The 18,647-nt window shown below is 33.2% G+C and overlaps 1 protein-coding gene across 1 annotated transcript in view; it reads left to right on the top strand.

The window, feature by feature from the left end:
• Nek1 (NIMA related kinase 1) overlaps positions 1 to 18,647 on the top strand; it is a 161,886-nt gene that overhangs the window by 14,951 nt on the left and 128,288 nt on the right. The window contains exons 4-8 of the mRNA XM_048791768.1: positions 4,230 to 4,366; positions 8,053 to 8,150; positions 9,098 to 9,152; positions 11,547 to 11,747; positions 15,398 to 15,458. Of these exons, the coding sequence (XP_048647725.1) occupies positions 4,230 to 4,366; positions 8,053 to 8,150; positions 9,098 to 9,152; positions 11,547 to 11,747; positions 15,398 to 15,458 (552 nt within the window). The remainder of the gene's footprint in view (positions 1 to 4,229; positions 4,367 to 8,052; positions 8,151 to 9,097; positions 9,153 to 11,546; positions 11,748 to 15,397; positions 15,459 to 18,647) is intronic.

Genomic DNA, 18,647 nt, shown 5'->3' on the forward strand with positions numbered 1-18,647 from the left:
GGGAGCCGGAACTCGGGCGCCCCGCGCTCGGCGTTCGCTCCGATAGGCTCAGGTTCTTAGAAGCACCCAGGCGCAGAACCCTAGCAATCTGTTTGCAAGCCACAGGCGAATTGTAGCCTGGAATTACCTGATCTATGGCTGAATGAGTTGCGGTCAGTCGAAAACAGGGGACAAGTTTACCAAGATGGTGGCTGCTGGCCTCCTCTGTGAACTGACCGGTGTGTAGAACCGAGCAGGACCGCTTCCTTACCCCGTCTGGAACCCAGTATTCAGCCCTGAGTACGGTGCTTGCACGGCTGGCAGAAACTGCAGCGCTGTAACCCTGCGTCTCTATCCCAGCGCACACTGCAGACTCTAGCCGCGGGGCGATTTGCTGAATAAGCAGTTACCCTCCGTGCGACAAACCTCTCGCGTTTGAGTCCCCGTAGCCGATCCTCGTGCGATGGAAATCCTTCCTCCAGGTTCCGGAGCACCCCACTATTGCTGGAAATTCCTAACAAGATATCCTTTAGCCGTCCTGACTTGTCATACTCCCACACAGTGAAGCAGCACACGGGGGCAATGCACTCCCCTCGCCGCCATCTTCCAAATCCCCCGGTTGGGGTGGTTTTTGTTTTTTTTTTTGTCGTTCTATTTTTCTTAGCTTTTATTTCTCAGCCAGCCTATTCCACCAAGGGAACTCCATTTGTGCTACCTATGCAGGATGTGGGCAAGAGATATTAGATACCATTATAAGTAAGCCTTGGTATGTGTGTTTGGGTGGGGAATATGTGCTGAGGATTGAATGAAGAGGCAATACACATACTGGGCAGGCACTCTACCACTGAGCTACACCCTAGTCCTGTAAATAAGCCTTTTAAATTTACTTACAAGGGAATATGGAATGTTATGACAATCACACCTACAGCCTTCTTGATTTGTGTGTATATACTAAGTACACACTCTGCCATTGAGCTACCATACTATCCCGGGAATGATTTATTTAAAAATCCCAATATTATGCACCTGGGAATTAGTGCATGAGAAGAAATTCCATTAAAAATTTCTCTTTTTTTCAGTTAAGTGCAAATCATATGGACTGGAAAAATGGATAGGTGAATCAGTAAAAGGCATTGATTTGAAAATAAACTGGAATAGTTTGGATGAAATTATTTGATAAAACCTTGAGAGTGGGTAGAAGACTATTTGTGTGTGTGTGTATAATTTAAAATATAAATGTATGATAGATTTTAATTTTAATTATTATAGGCATTCGACTGTTTCATATGATTTCCTTCCATTTATAAATGCATATAAGTAAAAAATTTTGATCTTATGATGGGGAAAATGGGGGATTGCTTTGTATGACCAGATATTTGAGTGTATGTTTATATATGGTATAGTTTTTTGACTTTCTGCTTCCATTATTAATATATAATTTTCTGGTTTTGGTTGTCTTTGACTGTCTTCTAATTGCTTTTATTTTTTGTCTTTATCATCTTGTTTGAGTTCTCATTTCTAGTTTTTATATCTTTTTGCAAGCATGCCAATCTCATATTGATATAGAGGTTGGCATTTTACTTGTTCCCCATTGCTGCTGCCAATATCTAATTAACTTGAAAAAAAGACTTCTCAATAGGAGTTAAATTTGGATTACTTTTCGCTGCAGGTAATAGAAAAATCTGACCACTGTTGGCTTAAGTGAGAAAGATATTGTCTCAGTTAGCAAGTCTTAAGATAAGCAGACCTTTGGCATGGCAGCTCATCTGTGTTACTATAATCCAGGCTCTGACGTTCTACTCTGCCATCCTTAGTATATAAGTTTTTCAGCTTCATGCTTTCTTGTCCCAAGATAGCATTTGCAATTTTAGGCACATGTCTGTATCCAAGGCCAAAAGAAGAGAAAATGGTAGCAACAGCAGCACATCTTGAGTCTGTTCCTTAATCAGAAAAATGCGTTCTCAGAAGCCACTTTTCAGAATTACTTTTGATTTTACTACCCAAACTGAGTCATATGACTACCTCTAATTGTGATGGGAAACGGGAGCTAAAACATCTGGCTTTTTTTAGCTTCTAAATTGAGGAGTGGTGAAGGGAAAAGAGTGCTCTAATTGGCTATTGGGTTAGCCAACCAAGAGTACATGCTTTACTGATTATAAATCACTCCCCATTACCATTTTTCTCTAACATTCATTGGGGTTTTATCATTTGATTTATATAGCCTTTTGGCCTTGTGACTATAACTCTAAGCCATTTCTAGGTGGAATTGTTGTTTTGACTTTGGGGAGGGCCTTTATTACTGTACAAGTTTATTGGTGATAAGGGTAGTATCTTGTATTTGTATATACCTAGCAAAATGCCTGGTAAATAGTTGGTGGTAAGATGTTGGAATAAAGAATAGATTAGTATTTGCTTTACAGAGAAGACAGTTCTGTTAAACTTACATTTAAAATAAGTATTAATCTAAAAAATAAATAATATCTAGTGGCAGAATATATTACTGAGTTCATATATTAAAGCTCCATTCCTTTAAAGGGAGGATTGCTTCTCCATCCCTCTCTCAGGTCCTATTAACACCCCCTACACATATTTTTTTTTGTTTTTATCTTCTATTATATACATATGGTACAAAATTCAGGGGTTACAGAACAGTAGGTTTACCTTCTTTTGCTATCCTTGGCATACTTTTGTTCTTTTCTTGGAGTTAACACTGTTACCACTGCCTTATGTTTCTTTCCAGAAATAATCTAAGCATATAAATGATAACATACTATTTGTAATTTTTGCTTTTTGTTATGTTTTATAAATAGTAATATCACATATATGTGTATTATATACGCACATATATGAAATACTGAAGTGTACAATTTTGTTTTTCGAATTGTAATTTCTCACATGTATATTTGTATGATCTTTCCATATCAGTCATAAAGAGCTGTGTCATAAAGAACTACATTCTTAGTTAGCTTAATGAAATAAGTTTTCAATTTTTTTTTTTTTTTCGTACCAGGGATTGAACTTAACCACTGAGCCACATCCCCAGCCCGTTTTTATATTTTATTTCAAGACAGGGTCTTGCTAAGTTGCTGAGGCTGGCTTTGAACTCACGATCCTTCTGCCTCAGCCTCCTAAACTGCTGGGATTATAGGCATATTCCACCATGCCCAGTTACAAGTTCTCAATTCTAATAGTGTATTTTAAGCAGTGTAGCAAAATATGATATAGGAGCATGAACACACCACCACAAATAAATATTACTAAGAATAAAGCCATAACAGATGGTAAGGAAATGAGAAGTGGGAAACTCTACTTTGAATTATGATAGTTGCACTAGTGAGTAGTGGTTCAATAAATGTTAGAAATTATATTGGCCACATAGGAGCGCAAAGAAAGATTAAAAATGTTTCTCTAAGCTGGGTATGATTGCACAGGCCTGTAATCCCAGCAGCTTGGGAGGCTGAGATGGTACAAAGCCAGCCTCAGTAAGAGCGAGATGCTAAACAACTCAATGAGATCCTGTCTCTAAATAAAATACAAAATAGGGCTGTGGATGTGGCTCAGTGGTCAAGCGTCCCTGAGTTCAATCCCTGGTACCAAAAAAAAAAAAAAAAAAGTGTTTCTAGTCCCTTCCACCATGGAAGAGACATGGAAGTCTCTTTCTCTGTGAATCAGGATATAAAGGTAAATAAGGCAGTGCCTCTTCTTCATGTTCATTCACAAGTTATACACTGTTTTTTTAAAGAGAATGAAATATAAGAAAGCTCTTCAGATTTTATCACAATATATATTATCACATTTATTTTATAAGTAATTGATTCAAGTGGGTAACACAAAACTGAAAATTAATGGTCATTTGGAAACTAAGATAACTCATATCTGACAAATAGGTAGAAAAGTATGATTTTGCATATGATATTTCAGAAGCTTATTTTATTCATTATTGAATGAAATCAAGTATCTCTGCATTTTATCTGTATTCCAGAGATGTTAAAGTTAATGTGAACACCTTTCTTCAATAGGATAGTGTGTTCTTGGATTTAAAAGAAAAAAACAAAACATGATTGAGTGCACATAACTTGTCATTATACAGTCTTTATAACAGTGTACCTGAAACTTGCACCTTAATTCTTGTGAGTGTGGTTCTGCACTTTTTGCTTAGTGGCTGCTTTTTAGTAAATTTTTAAGTACTTTTAAGTTAGTTGGGCAATTGATATAAATTTTAAAAAATGGAATAATGTTTTACTTTGTAGAAAATGGCTCTCTCTACATAGTGATGGATTACTGTGAAGGAGGAGATCTGTTTAAGCGGATAAATGCTCAGAAAGGCATTTTGTTTCAAGAAGATCAGGTAAGTGAGTATGTAGGAGCTTCATTTCTCATAAATGGGGCATAAAAAGACTTATTTTCCTATATCTGACCCTATTTTTGAGAAATAGCTCAAAAATGAGCTGTTTGGTTATTTATGTGTGTATCTATTTCTAACTACAAATGCTAATTGTAATAACTAGGGCAGTCTGGTATATTCAATACCTTTGGCACATTTCTGACTATTTAACTCCCACTTTTGTATAGTTCTCTATCTCTTTTCTAGTTCTGTAACAATATATTTTTATATGTTAATGTGTTATATCGTATGTGTATTATGTATATTTACGTGTATCCTATGTGTGTATATATATTTGTATATTTTTTTTCTTCTTTGTGTTAACTGAGCATTGAACCCAGGGCCTCGCACATGCCAGGTGAGCACTCTACCCCTTAATACATCCCCAGTCCTGTTTATTTTTTATTTTGAGACATGGTCTTGCTGAGTTGTTCAGGCCAGCCTAAAACTTGTGATCCTCTTGATTCAGCTTCCCGAGTAGCTGGGATTAAAAGTACCTGCTACCACACCTGACTATATGTATATAACTTAATTATTCATTTTAAGTGTTTAATTCTTCAGGGTCCCAACAATATGGTTTACTGCTGCCAGATCAAATCTTCCCTAACAGGTAGCTTTGCTACATAACTCTAGCTCTGTAAGGCTTGCATTGGCAACTGTTAAATCTAATCTCTGTTTTGATTTCCAAGATCAATAAAGTATAGCCCTACCCTATCTAAGTAGCTTTATTTTTTTTTTCCTATTATTCCCTAAATCTCCACCTCTTTTGTTTAATTTAGGAGATATTTATTGAGCAGGTACTTTGTGTTAGCCACTAAGCTGTATGTTTATATATCTATCTCATTGTCTTTATAGTTGTTCTGATTACTTATTTTATTTTGGTAATGTTTTTCCCCTAACTCTTTGTTATTAATAAGCTGCCTTTATTTTTTTCCAGTTCAGTTCAAGTCCCAACTTCTTTAAATATTCTTTATTTTCTGTGGTCTTTTCCTTCTCTAAATTCCTTCCATTCGTCTCTCATTATCACCCCTTCTTAATTTTAATTGAATTTGCTCTGAAAACTTAGAGTCTTATCGTATCAAATAGCTATTAAGGCCACAGAATTTATTTTTGTCTAGAAATTTTCATAAGGAATCTTGGATTGGGTTTTTAAAGACTATTTATTATTTGTTCCAAGGCTAGGAAACAAAACATAATATCTTCCACCAGATTTTACTTGCATATCTATAAATTTGAACAAGTAAAGCTTGTTACATTTTATTTAATTCTCTGCAAATCCACTTTCCTGAGGTAAACCCTGTTTTCTGGTTGGTAGCTGTCCTTCTGTTTCCTATCTTTATTCCTTCTTTCCTTCCTACACACACACACACACACACACACAAAATTATAATCACATAGAGCTCAAGTATGTGCTATAAATATAGGAGTATACTATGCATCTTGTATACTATATATTCTGCAACTCTTTTTAGTTAACACTATATAAACAGTATACATAAATGTACTTCATTCTTTTTTTTTTGTGGAGGGTGGGTACCAGGGATTGAACTAGGGGCACTTAACCACTGAGCCACAATCCTCAGCCCTATTTTTTGTATTTTATTTAGAGACAGGGTTTTGCTGAGTTGCTTAGTGTCTCACTTTTGCTAAGACTGGCTTTGAACTCACAATCCTCCTGCCTCAGCCTCCAAAACCACTGCAATTCCAGGCATGTGCCACCTCGTCTGGTTGCTTCATTCTTTTCAATGGATGCAGAATATTTCTAGTATATGTATCACAATGTATTTCACACTCCTTTGTGGCCTGTTATTTAAAATATTTTTGGATCTAATAGTGCTATAACAAACATTCTTAGGCATGTATTTTGGTATTTCTGACACTATATCTGTAGAATAAATTTGAAATTGCAATTATTTATTTAACTTGCATTTAAAATGGTATGTGAATCTAAAATTTGATTTGAAGTGATTAGAATTAAATTTCTCATAAGTGGGGCATAAAAAGACTTATTTTCCTATATCTGACTGATATTATATATTATTTCAAGTTCGGTTAAAATGATACCTTGTTATTTTCAATTTGAAGGGGATTTAGTATTTTATGTAGGTTTTTATTGAGCTTTTTTCCCTTTGTGTTTGCCTTTCCAGTCTTTTATCCACTTTTTATTTTGGCTGTCGGTATTTTTCTCAGTGATTTGGAAGAACTTTTACGTAATGGAGAATCAGCAATCTGTCAATTATGCTACAGTTTTTTTTTTATCCTTTTTTTTGTAGTTGTAGATGGACACAATACCTTTATTTTATTTGTTTATTTTTTTTGTTTTGTTTCAATTAGTTACACATGACAGTACAATGACCTTGAAATAGCATACATTTGAATCAGATGGGATATAATTTTTCTGAGTATACAGGTTGCAGAATCACATTGGTCATGCATTCACATATATACACACAGTAATAATAATGTCTGTTTCATTCTACTATCCTTCTTATCTCCCCAGCCCCTCCCAACCCCTCCCATCACTTCTCTCTACCTAATCTAGGGTAACACTATTCTTTTTTTTTCTCACATCTTTATACATGTATTTTGTATAACAGTTTGGGTCTCCTTCCACCATCCATGCAATTCCCTTTCTCCCTCCCTTTCCCTCCCACCCCTCTTCCCTATGTAGAGGTAATCTTCTTCCCATGCTCTTCCTCTCTTCCCCATTTTGAGTCACCCCCCCTTATACCAGAGGAAACATTCGGCATTTGTTTTTTTTGTGATTGGCCAACTTCACTTAGCATAATCTGCTCTAATGCCATCCATTTTCTGCAAATGCCATGATCTTACTATTTTTTAGTGCTGAATAATATTCCATTGTGTATATATGCCACATTTTTTTTTAAATCCATTCATCCATTGAAGGGCATCTAGGGTGGCTCCACAGTCTAGCTATTGTAAATTGTGCTGCTATAAACACTGATGTGGCTTTGTCCCTGTAGTATGATGTTTTTAGGTCTTTTGGGTATAGTCCGAGAAGAGGAATAGCTGGGTCAAATGGTGGTTCCATTCCCAGCTTTCCAAGGAATCTCCATACTGCTTTCCAAATTGGCTTCTTATATGTTTATTTTTATGTGGTGCTGGGGATCGAACCCAGTTCCTCACCCATGCTAGGCAAGCTCTCTACCACTGAGCCACAACCCCAGCCCATGCTGCAGTATTTTTTAATAATTATTACTAAATTTGATTATATATTTTGCCATGCAGATGTTTTAAGTTTTATGTAGTCAACTTTATCAGTCTTTATGTTATGCTGTTAATAGTTTTCTGTCATATTTTGGAAGTCCTGCTTCAAAGATTATAAAAAATTAGCCTATGTTTTCTTTTTTTTTTTTTAATTTTTTATTGTTGGTTGTTCAAAACATTACAAATTTCTTGATATATCATATTTCTATGTTTTCTTTTATCAGTTTGATTTTCATGTTTAAAAATGCCATTGACTTTGCCGCTGGGGTTGTGGCTCAGTGGAAGAATGCTTGTGAGACACTAGGTTTGATCCTCAGCACCACATAAAAATAAATAAATAAACAAAGGTATTGTGTCTACCTACAACTAAAAGAAAAAATTTTTTAAATGTCATTTAGGGGGCTGGAGTTGTAGCTCAGTGGTAGAGCGCTCACCTAGCACGTGTGAGGTGCTATTTTTGTTGTTGTTCTAGTACTGTAGAGCTGGCTCGAACTTGCATAGGAACTCCATACTATCTGTCACCTGAAATCTGTGAAAACAAACCTTATAATAATAAAAGGTATTTTAAAATGATATGCTATCTTTCCTTTAAATTTTTCTGTTATACTCTATTTGTTAACCTTGAGATTTATTCTAAAATCAATAACATACATATGTAAATATACACACACACACACATATGATGAAGGAAATTGTAAAAAAAGGAACTATAGGTAGAATCACTTTATTACTTAAGTTATAATTGGAAATAGAATGTTCTCAATAGTCAGTTCCTATTGAATTATAGCTAAGTTTTGTTGAACACATTCTATATGTCAGATATTGTTTTAAAATGTTTTCTGTATTAAAAAAACAAGTTCTGAGAGATAGACTAACTTCTTTGAAATTACTCAGTCTACTAAGTGGTGAGGCCAGTATCAAAACTATCTGGTGCCTATATCCATAATCACTGATCTGAATTATGACTTAACAGATTGTGTAATATGTGGATGGAAAGAGCAGCCTTGCCACTGAATTTTAGTCACCCTTTATTTTCTGTTCCTCTTTCTAATTGAAAAATCCCAACCAAGAAATGTTAGTTGGCTTTTATAGATTTCTTTTAGATTTGATTTTAGTAAATTAATTTTTTTATGTTAATTAAAATAATGTTTTGCTTTTGTAGTATTTTTAAAAATCATGGCATTTTGCAAACAATTGAATAAGGTCACTTGACTTTTGCAAAATAAAAATAACTACATGGAATGGACATGAAAGTTTTGATATTTTTCTTTTAAATCTTTAATTCTTTAATGACACTTTAAATTGATTATTTAGACAACAATATTTTCTAATCTGAGACAGCTGTTCTTGTCATTTAGTGATGGTTGAAAATTTCAGTTTTAAAGGAAATGTTTTATGTAGTATCTTTTTCTAAAACATTCCCATGCTGCTTTTGTTTCCTTTAAATGTAAAAAAAAAATTTAAATATCATACTAAGAAGAAATTTCTCATTTTTGTCTTCTTTAGTGACATTTGGGCTCTAGGCTGTGTCCTTTATGAGATGTGTACACTTAAACATGCAGTAAGTACAAGTTTCTGAAGTATTTTTAAATTGTATTATCTTTCAGATGACCTCATATACTAGAAATGTTTCTCTAAGTCAGTTTTTAAATTTGCTATATTTTCTGAAGTATGAATCTAAATTGATTTACCCTTAGTATATATGAATGTTATATATTTGCTGTTATATATTTTTTTCTGTTATTTCTGATGATAGAAATATATTTTGTCCTCAATGTTAAATTTATTTATTATAAATTTGAAGTTTAAACTTGAATATTTTTATTAGTTTCATTTTAGCAAGTTCTCTCAGAGTACGCAAATAATTTGAGTTTAGAATCACTTAAATTATTTAAGTTAAAGAACTTCATTCAACACATTCATCTAAGAGTTTTATCAATTTAAATATTCCTTAAGTCAGAGTATTTATTATTATTATTATCTTTTTTTTAAAGCAGCACAAAAATACACCAAAAAGGGAGAATACTCTTCACAAATAGATTTAATATTAATCACTTTTCATTTCAAAATTATTTTTAACATGTTTTTTCCCACTGATTAAACAAAAAAAAATTTTGTTACCAAAAATTTAAGAAAATACATAAAAATATAAAGAATCTTGGGGTTTTAGCAGTTTTAGAGCCTATTTTTATTATTTGGGATCTATTTTTCTTTGTTATTCTTTTTAGTGGCTGTGTATACTTCAACTATATAGGCTTAGATTTCATTTTTTCTTTCTTAAGGAAAAAAAAAAAAGCAGAAGCTGCCAAAGTGATGTGGAATAGTGTTTATCAGATATGTGTGTAAACGAATTGGTTAGTTTTTCTGTGATACCATCATTTTAGGTACAAACATTAAATGTTTGTGTGTTTAAATCTTTCCTTAATATTATTTACTCTTTAGTGGACACCTGGGGCTAAGTAATCTTTATTTATGAAGAGTTTGTTAGTTGAGACATAAAGGAAAGTTCATTGGAGGATCATATTTTTTATGCATTTAGGATTCCTTTTTAGGTATACAGATATTTCTATAAAATTGACCTTAATTTTTATAAACTGAATGATATACTTAAAATGTTCTGGGAGAGCTTAGCACTTAATGGAACTCTCTATAATTGTTATAATGGCTGATGTTTAATTTATGGCACATTTAACTCAATGTGTATTTTACCATATCAGGAGTATACAACAGTTCTGTTACTTTAGCATAGTTATCAAAAGTATAATTTTGCTTTTGTTTTTTCAAAATGAAATCTTTAGATCTTATACTGCCCTACCTCTGTTTTCTTTAAACTTCAATTTATACTGTATTTGATCCTAAAATATATATTACTCTTTATATATTTATTTAGTTTGGGGGGTACTGGGGATTGAATACAGGGGCACTCAACCATTGAGCCACAATCCCATCCCTTTTTTGTATTTTATGTAGAGGCAGGGTCTCACTGAATTGCTTAGTACTTCGCTTTTGCTGAGGCTGGCTTTGAACTTGTCATCTTCCTGCCTCAGCCTCCTGAGCTGCTGGGATTGCATGCATGTGCCTCTGAACCTGGCTTGTATATTACTCTTAACATAGCTTGTATTCTGTGTTGGAATGTTTGCCATATTGCTGATTCTATAGCTTGGAGCATCACACACAAAATTTATAATAGACACTGACTAATAGGAAAGTAATTAGCAGGTTTATTTGTTATATTTTGCCTAAATACTTTTATATTTAATTTCTATTCTAGATATTAGCATAGGAACAAAGATTTTAAATGAAGACTAAAAGATTGTTGTCCACCCCCTCCTTTGTGGTTCTTTTTTTTTTTTTAATATTTATTTTTTAGTTTTCGGCGGACACAACATCTTTGTTTGTATGTGGTGCTGGAGATAGAACCCGGGCCGCACACATGCCAGGCGAGCGCACTACCGCTTGAGCCACATCCCTAGCCCTGTGGTTCTTTTTTTTAAAAATAATGTTATTGTATTTTTTAGACCTTTATTTTATTTATTTATTTTTATTTGGTGCTGAGGATTGAACCCAGTGCCTCACATAATAGGCAAGCACTCTACCACTGAGCCACAACCACTCACCTCCTTTCTGGTTCTTTGACCCTAATTTTCCTACCCCAAAGACATAGTTTTTAATCATCTTGATTATTGTCTAAAATCTCTCATTAATTCTATCTCATTTCTTAGCATTTTGAATAAGTAAAAATTACTCTTAAATTATCACATTTTGTTTTTTGAAAACTAATATTCGTTTTGAAATAAATTTACAGATACGCAGAAGAACACATGCTGATTAAATTATTTGAAAGAGCGTTGTATTTCTATTCTGTTAATAGGAAAAAACTATTTCTCTTTGATGATAATCCCAGTTTCAGTTTCTTTATGTTTCATATATGTTGATTTATTTTGTGGATTTTTAGTTTGAAGCTGGCAATATGAAAAACCTGGTACTGAAGATAATATCTGGATCTTTCCCACCTGTGTCTTTGCATTATTCCTATGATCTCCGCAGTTTGCTCTCTCAGTTATTTAAAAGAAATCCTAGGGATAGACCATCAGTCAACTCCATATTGGAGAAAGGTTTTATAGCCAAGCGCATTGAAAAGTTTCTCTCACCTCAGGTATGTTTTTTTAATTTTATAATTAAAATTAAGCAATAGGGTTATGGTATTTAGTAAGAAACTGCGCTTTGTTTTTATGGAAAGCATATCAGAACCTTGGGGAATGAGATGCCTTTTCAAACTATATTGGTGTCATTTTCCTTTTTCCATCTTACTTAACTCCATTTCTTTCTCTTTACTTTCCCAGTTGTACATCATTTCTCTGTTCCTAACTTTAAAATTATTAAACCTTTTTTTGTTTCTCTTTGTAGTGGGATTATAAATATATCTATATTGTAAGATTGTTAGGAGAATTAAAGATAGTACAATAGAATGCTCAATGGGCTAGCACATAAGTGCTCCAAATATTTAATATATATTAGATGCCATCTATGTATCAATCTGTTATACTATATAAATATATTATCACAGATTTTATATGGTTAAAATTATATTTTACTTGACAAAAAATGATTGGAAATGATTGTTCTGTGGGCATTTTTATGTATGTGTATTAAATTATTGACTCATGATTTTTCCTCTCATATTCAAATATATAAATATTTGTTGAGTTGAACTGAATTTTAATGTGACCAGTTTTATAAATCAGTGTATATCAAATCAGTTAGCATGAGTTACTCATGAAAATGTGATCCTTTGAAATTGGAATTATTTTACTTTTCTTGTTTAATGTAACGTTTGTTAATTAAAATAACCAACCTTAAGCAATTTTGTAAATTTCTAGTAAAATCATGGTTGTATAACTTTATATCCTTCTGGCTTAAGAGAACATTCCTGTGAACAAATGCTCCTCAGAAAACAGAGATGTGGATTTCACTATTAATACCAAAAGAATGCATTAGTAAGCAAGAAAGCCAATTAAAATTTGAAAGTTAAAGTTTACTTGTATAGAACATAGCAACAACCTCTGAGATGTGGGTGTCTTATAAGAGTTCTTTGTTATAAGTAACATTTATAGGGACAGTTTTATGATGTATTGTTTTGGGGGCAGCTACTAGAGAAGAACAATGACTTCATTTAATCTTGTTAAAAGTTTCTATGCCCCATTCAAGCAATTAGGACACTTAATCCAAGGCCAAAACACTGGAATTCAGTGAGCTAGCAATACAAGGGAAAATATTAAAGCTTGAAATATGCAAAATTCATTGGAGGAATGAGCAGATTATGATTATTAACAAATGGAATTTTTAATGTTACATGTTTAATATATACATTGACCCTCCTCATTGGTATTTAAGTACCTCTTAGATTTCATTTTTCATGAAAACTTACATCTTTTGTTCTTTGAGTTCATTTTTTACTTGTTACATTTTACTTGTTCATGTTCAGGAGAGAAAATTTGTGACATTTTCTTTCTTTTTTATACTGGTGATTGAACCCAGAGGTACTCTACTACTGAGCTGCATCTCCAGCCCTTTTTATTTTTTATTTTGAGACGGGGTCTTGCTAAACTGCTGAGGGTAGGGTTGAACTTGTGATCTCTTGCCTCAGTCTCCTGAATAGCTGGAATTTATAGGCATGTGCCACTGTGCCCAGTATGTGGTAATTTTTTAAGGCTGTAATTTTGACACAATTTGTGATTTTACTGTAACTTTTTTTCTAGTATTTTTGTAATGGTTTGTACAGTTTTAATTTTTAATACCTAAAGTTTCTCAGTGCCATAAGCCAAGGTTGCTAGGGCCTAGTTCTCAATCTTGTACACCCTGGCATTTCTTCCTGGATGTGACCTGACAAATCGTGGATATAAGTTCTGTCCAGTAGAATACTCTGTGAAGATGAAGCTGTTCCATATATCAGTATTTTCAAACATTATAGCCATTAACCACTTGTGGTTGTTGAGCACGTGAAATGTGGCTGGTGTGATTCAGGGGCTGAGTTTTAAATTACACTTATTTTAAATTTTAATTCAAAAGATAGACATATGTAGTGGCTATTGTATTAGCACAACATAGGGATTCCAGAATCTTCTTGGATTCTATGATTTCATCTCTCAATTCACATGAGCTTGTAAATAAGAGAAAAGACTCATGTTCAGTAAGAAAAATTATTCAATTTTGGAGCAAGGTGGAGATCATGAAACATCCATTTTCATCCATAAAGGAAAAAAATGCATATGTTCAGAAGAGAAAACATTCACATACTTGCTCTATAATACCTGTGAACCACTTTCACCTACACTTATCCTTTGCTGTACTGGTTTCTCAAAGTTTAGCACACATCATAATCCCCTGGAGGGGTTTTCCAGGTTCACCCACCACAATCTCTGTTGCAGTAATTCTGAGGTAAAGCTTGAGAATTTGTATAACTAATAGTCCCGATAATACTAATTCTGTTGGTTTGAGACCTATAGGTGATCTTTTTTTTTCTTTTTTTATTAATATTTATTTTTTAGTTGAAGTTGGACATACAATACCTTTATTTATTTTTATGTAGTGTGAAGATCGAACTCAGGCCACATACATGCTAGGTGAGCGCTCTACCACTGAGCCACAACCCCACAACCCCAGCCCCCTATAGGTGATCTTTAATGGGAAAGAAAACCATCTTAGGTTATGGTTTTCTGCCAGTTGCAGTCTGGTCCATTGTAGCTAAAGATTATTCTTTCCACTAGGCCTTACTTCTCTTGGAAAAAGAGAAAATTCATTTGTCTTTCCTGTCTTTATCCAGTTTAAACAAACAAACAAACAAAAAAATGCAAGCTTATGAAGCTAAATCTTTGTTGGTTTCATAATTTTACACTTTAAAAAATTTGGAGTAGAGAGAGAAAATTCCTTTCAGGAAATGTAAGTGATTTTTGCTTCTGAAAATGTTTGCACATGATGAGGAACAAGTAATGAAATGTTTAAAGTAAGGATAAAAAGAGACACTTATGAAATTATGTAAGAGTAGGGCTGGGGTTGTGGTTCAGTGGTAGAGTACTTGCCTAGCATGTGTGAGGCACTAGGTTCAATCAGCACCACATAAATATAAATAAATAAAATAAAGGCAGTGTGTCTATCTACAACTAAAAAAAAATATTTTGAAAAACATTATGTAAGAATGTATATCCAGTAACATTCACAATTTTTGTGTGTGAACTCACTGAATATGCTGAAATGATTCTGAGTGAGTATCTTTAGATAACACATGACTCTTGAAGCATTTTGAAGTAAATGATGGATATGAATGCATATAGACATAGAGATTATTCCAGATAGGTAATTTTGTTTAAGTATTTGCATATGAAGCAAGTAAGTGGTAAATGGCTGTCTAGGTTGTACATTAGATTAGTTTGAGAAGAAACCTCGTCTGGAGAAGTAATAAAAATAAGTTGGTAAGATTGAGGGAGTTGGAGCTGGGGTTGTGGCTCAGCAGTAGAGCGCTTACCTAGCATATACGAAGCGCTGGGTTTGATCCTCAGCACCACATAAAAAATAAATAAATAAAATAAAGGTATTATGTCCAACTACAACTAAAAAAAATAAAAATAAAAAGATTGAGGGAGTTAGCTTGAGACTTTTTTGAATGGATTATTTGGTTTTAATTTGAACAGCTCTTTTGGCAGCATATGACTGAAAAAAGAAAAACTGTATTGTGATGCATGGGTAGGGTCTTTTGGTTTTGGAAATTTAAAATCTTTTTAACCTTTTTTTTTCCTTTCTTAATCTAAGCTTATTGCAGAAGAATTTTGTCTAAAAACATTTTCAAAGTTTGGAGCACAGCCTATAACAGGTAAATGAGCTTTTCATCTGTTTGTGACTATCAAGCCTAATTATATTAGAAATGTATGTAGACATATAGATGAAAAAGAAAGAATAAATTGGGATGATTGTAGGCTAAATTTAAGCTAGAAGAAATATGCCTTAAAATTGCTTACAATATATGGCACTGTACAATACTTTTTGATAAATTAATTAAAAATTTGTTTCTTATCTGTCTTATTTAAATGAAACCTGGCTTGAAGGCTGGGGCTGTGGCTTAGTGGAAGAACACTTGCCTAGCATGTGTGAGGCTCTGGGTTCAATTCTCAGCACCACATTACAAATAAATAAAATAAAGGACCATCAACAACTAAAAAATGTTTAAAAATTAAACCTAGCTTGCAATTTTATATATTTGTCAAATGCTCTGCTAAGAACATTGTTATAGAATGTTATAGACTATCCAGTATAGTTATAAATCTTTGTGTAAGTTATTTTTCTTTAAATACTTCATATTCTAAAATTTTCTTAAATTATATGAATTTATTAAGCATAGGTTTTCTTTTAAGTGTGACTACTGGCAATAAATTTGTAGAATTGCCTATGTGGTTATTAACTATACCTATACCTATATAAATGCATGGATATACATAAACATACACACATATACTCACACACACACATTTGTGTGAGAAGGAAACTATTTTTTCCTGCATAGAATCAGAGTAGATTTCTAAAATCATTGAAAGGTGTGATTTCTAAAATCATTGAAAGGTTATGTAAGGTTTGAGGAATATATTTTTTTGAGTTTGGATAGATTAATACATATAACTATCATAACATGAGTCCATATAGAATGGAAATGGCATGGCAGTTTGTTCTCAGGAAGACCAGCTGTATATATACATATTTTTTAAATGTGGTACTGGAGATAACGTGGCCTCATGCATGCTAGGCAAGTGTCCTGCCCCTCACCTATATCCCCAAGTCCACTTAGCTCCTTTTAATGACCCTTAAACTCATTCTCTCATTGTATAATGTGTAGGTCCCTAAGAAATAACTCACTCCACACAGAATTTCACAAGTGACTAAGAATAACAGAATTGGCATGATCTCTCCTAGCAGTCAAGCTTCATAAGTCAAATCTTAATCAAAAAGCTCATTGTCAAAAGCTGAAAACATCAGTCAAGACATTCTTTCCATGTGGATAAATCTATGTAGGAATTCGAAAGAGAAAGTCATTTGTTTTAAGAGCATTTGAAAGAAGGAATTGTTCAATAGTATGGGGCTAAAATAAGGTGGTATTGCTAGTGGGTTTATAAATATTTTTATGGACTCCAGCCTCTACATTGTTTCTTGCTAGAGGCAACCTTGACACTGAACCTGAGAAGTACTCAAAAATCAGATAAATATTTCTCCCTCTTCTCTGGAATGGGGTTGGGAACTATTCATATCTGTATCTTGGGAATCATCATTTTTATGCATTTGTGCCTACAGTCACTTTTCTGGCACACACATTTTTGCGGTTATTTTAGTATAATTAGCCAAGTTACAGTATTGTGACTTTGTATATCTGTGTTCTAATTCATTCGTAGGTTGAATCTCTTAATTTGATCATGTGGTTGAATTTCTCACACTTACTAGTTTCCAGGTCAGTGTATGTAAATATATATTTAGAAAACCTTACCCCATCACACTGTGTAACACATCATCAACATAAATTATTTCTGAGTCTCTAACATGCCAACCAAATTGCTAACATTTTTTTGTTTTTAAAAGAGTTTACTAAATTATATGGATATGTATTCATTATTAAAATGTTAAAGAGAAAAAATACACCAATTTTAACACACACTGTTATTTAATATATTTTTCTGTGATGACATATTCATAATGACTTTGAATTAGGATTATGTTATAAACAAAGTTTTGTTTATTTTAATTCACATTATTATGATGAACACTTTCTATTGCAATTACATTTTCTTTGAAGATCTGAGTTTAATGGTAGTATTTTATTGTAAACTACCAGTTAAATTTTTTTCTCCTTTCACCTCCTAAAAAGGAAGAATACTTGTTGGAAAAGATTGATTTAAATTGATTTAGCACATGATAAAATTCTGAGCTAGAGAGTGGGCTGGAAAAGGAAGAAAGAAAGCAAGCTCCTACTCAGGCTGTGGGGGAGTTTGAGCACAGAGGTACCTTGGCACATGTGGAAAATAGAAGAGGAAAGAGGGTTTGGGTAAGGGTGATGTAGCTCATACTCTTTGAATTCATTTAATATCCTTGAGAGATGTGAATAAATAGTAGAATTTCCTTTGAATTTCTTTACTTTTCTTCAACTTATTGTTCTTAGACGGAATCTCATCTTGGCTTCAATGAGGATTAAATATATAATGCTGTAAGGTTTATTCTCTTGCATACATTTTTATGTTTCTCTAATTATTTCTTTAAAATCAGTTTATAAATAGTGGTTGTGATATAGATTTGTCCTCCAGAAAGTTTGGCTAATTTATTTATTTTTTACCAACAATGTATAAAGATACCTATCTTGTGGTGCCTTAAGCTAATGAATGTTTTAAGGTGTTTGTTCTTCTAGGTGTAAACATTATTCAGACCATATATGGAGGGGGGAAAATTGCTCATAGTGATGGAATTAATGTTTACCAGTTGCTCTTGAATTTTATGATTTGATTTTTTAATATAATTTTTTTTGAGGGACTGGGAGGTGATACTCTCCCCACTAAGCTACATCTCTAACTCTTTTTATCTTTTTTTATTTTGAGACAAGATCTCATGAAATTGCCCAGGCTAGTTTTGAATTTCGATTCACCTGCCTTAGTAGCTGAGTAGCTGGAATTCTAGGAATATATCACTTTGCTTGGCTTTAAAGTAATTTATAAAAAAAAAAATTAAAATTTGTTTTGAGCAGTTTTATTGATGTAGAATTCATATACCATAAACTTTACCCATTTAGAATTTACAATTTATTGGGCTTTCTTTCTTTTCTTTCTTTTCTTTTTTTTTTTTAATGTATTCACAGATACGTACAACCCTCCTACCCCCAGTCAATTTTAGGGTGTTTTTTTTTTTTTTTCATTATGAGTATTTCAGCATCTAGGGGAGTTCATTTACTATTAAGAAAAACAAAAATCATGTTGTGTTATGTGGCATTGAGACGGAGTGGTCGGTCGTCTCTCAAGGGCACAAAAAGGGAGGT

Source organism: Marmota marmota, unplaced genomic scaffold (assembly GCF_001458135.2).
Source record: "Marmota marmota marmota unplaced genomic scaffold, marMar, whole genome shotgun sequence".
Classification (NCBI taxonomy): domain Eukaryota; kingdom Metazoa; phylum Chordata; class Mammalia; order Rodentia; family Sciuridae; genus Marmota; species Marmota marmota.